This window comes from Beauveria bassiana (assembly GCF_000280675.1).
Source record: "Beauveria bassiana ARSEF 2860 unplaced genomic scaffold BBA_S00087, whole genome shotgun sequence".
Taxonomy (NCBI): Eukaryota; Fungi; Ascomycota; class Sordariomycetes; order Hypocreales; family Cordycipitaceae; genus Beauveria; species Beauveria bassiana.
In genome coordinates, this window is record NW_007930922.1 from 25,313 (window position 1) to 27,178 (window position 1,866).

At 51.8% G+C, this 1,866-nt stretch overlaps 2 protein-coding genes across 2 annotated transcripts in view; both read right to left on the reverse strand.

Annotated features, from left to right (window-relative positions):
* Positions 1-75: 75 nt before the first annotated feature.
* Positions 76-1,075, reverse strand: BBA_10097 (uncharacterized protein; the record flags this gene model as incomplete). The annotated part of the gene is made up of 2 exons (XM_008605194.1): positions 76-517; positions 585-1,075. 2 exons carry the CDS (start codon positions 1,073-1,075, stop codon positions 76-78), a joined length of 933 nt encoding a protein of 310 aa, XP_008603416.1.
* A 473-nt stretch (positions 1,076-1,548) lies between these two features.
* BBA_10098 (pol-like protein) overlaps positions 1,549-1,866 on the reverse strand; it is a gene marked incomplete at both ends in the record, with an annotated part of 6,674 nt that continues 6,356 nt past the window's right edge. Inside the window, one exon of the mRNA XM_008605195.1 lies at positions 1,549-1,777. Coding sequence (XP_008603417.1) covers positions 1,549-1,777 — 229 coding nt within the window. The remainder of the gene's footprint in view (positions 1,778-1,866) is intronic.

A 1,866-nucleotide genomic window follows, 5' to 3' on the forward strand; every position in this document is an offset into this window, starting at 1 on the left:
TTACATGCTATCTCTCACTCACAGAGGCATCACCAACTGCTGCAATGTGCCTCGGCTGAATGAACCCCATACCCGCTATGAGGTATACAAGGGCGGGCCGTCCAAAATAAGCAAGCCATCTTCACCCCAGACAGGCTGCCCATTGTACATCCAGTATATAGAACCATCTTTCGGATCCACAGCTCTATACATGCCCCACGGATGTCTGTGCAGAACACCGTCAATTTTCCAGATGGGCTCCCCAGTGTAAAAGTTTCGAAACTTGCATTCCTGGCTGTTAAGGAGCGCTGGACTTCGCGACATCTGCCCCTGGACTCGGCGGAGTCCCTGTGCAAGCAGCCTATACAAGGCGTAGCGAAGAGTGGTGCCACCTGGGTTCCGTCGGCGGAACAGCCAGCAGTCAATATCGCAATCCTCGTCAGCAATCGCTTCAGGCTTTCGGGCTTTAAACTGGAGCATGAGCAGAGTATATCCATCGAAGCAGAAGACCTGTGGGCAGTTGTATTTTACGGCGTATCTATGCCGAAGCGAGGTATCAGAATCGAAGCCATCGCTACCTTAGTGTGGAGGCCGACACGACGTACCCTCGGAGTTCGCGGGAGAGGCTTATCTGCAAAGAGCTGGCGATCTTCCCGGTTTGCCACTCGTTATAATCCACGATGTTTCTCTTAAACTCGCCAATAACCAGCGGCATTTGAGAGCCGCCTGGCGGTTTAAACGTAAAGGAGTCGTCCACAACCTGAACAATATTTTCCTCAGAAAATGGCTTAGCTTCAGACACCTGAACTACTGGCGGATATGACGCAAATGCTGGCATCACGACGTCTGAAACCTCATGATAGAACCAATGCCTAGCGTCTGCCTCGGTATCCATTCGCCAGGATTGTTGGTTGGGTGGGTAAGCCAGTACGGAGGTTCGACGCTGGTCATCTGCTTCCTCAGGAAGAAAGGCGCCAAAGTCCCGCAACAACCTCCCCCCGTTGGCCAGACGTATGAATAGTGACGTTCCGAATGGGCTTATATTTCTTCGCCCATTCCTTCTTCGTGGATGTTGTGTAGCCTGTTTCGTGGACATAATTAGTCGGATGGGTGTGAAGAAGCTGCGCAATCGTCGACGCCATTACAAGGAGATGATGTAGATATCGATATACTCAAGCTGAGTATGAAGACATCAAGAGAATGGCAGAGGTGCAGACTCTCTGGAAGACCCTAAAGCTGGGCGGTGGCCTTCGCCATGCCATAAGTCGCTGCCTCTTGCCCCTGACGCGGGTTTACTGCTCTCATATTCACACCATCCACTGCTTTCACCGTGCAACGCGCATACGACTACATTCGCCCACCGTTAATACAAATACCTGGCGTGAAGGAGCCAGCCTGACAGCGCATGTCGTGCTCCTATTGGTCTCCGATTGGAGACCCACTTTTCTATTCAGGCGACCAGAAGCCCGTCTCGCAGGACGGATATTCATTTGTTACTTCCTTGTTTATTTTATCGTTTCCTACCCGTTTTACATATCTTGTCACGTGTGCTATATAGACATATTAGCACTAGTGCTCCTTTTCCAGTCCCAAGCTCATATTCGCAAGTTCGCGCATGTGCCGCCTGCGATCATACTGCGGTCCCGATGGCCCTGCATCAACCAGACAAATCGTGGCCACCTCTGTCGCCATCGTCAACGCTATCAACCCCGTCGACTTCATCGAGTGAGCCATGCCAACGAACTTCCAGTCCGGTTTGCCAGGCATGTATCCATCATGACACTCGCCCAACTTGTCACTAACTATTTTAACAGTTCACCTTAAGGGGCTGGAGCATCTCCGGTTCCTATGCCGCACCCTGGCGTAAGCACCAGCATGTCCTGCGCG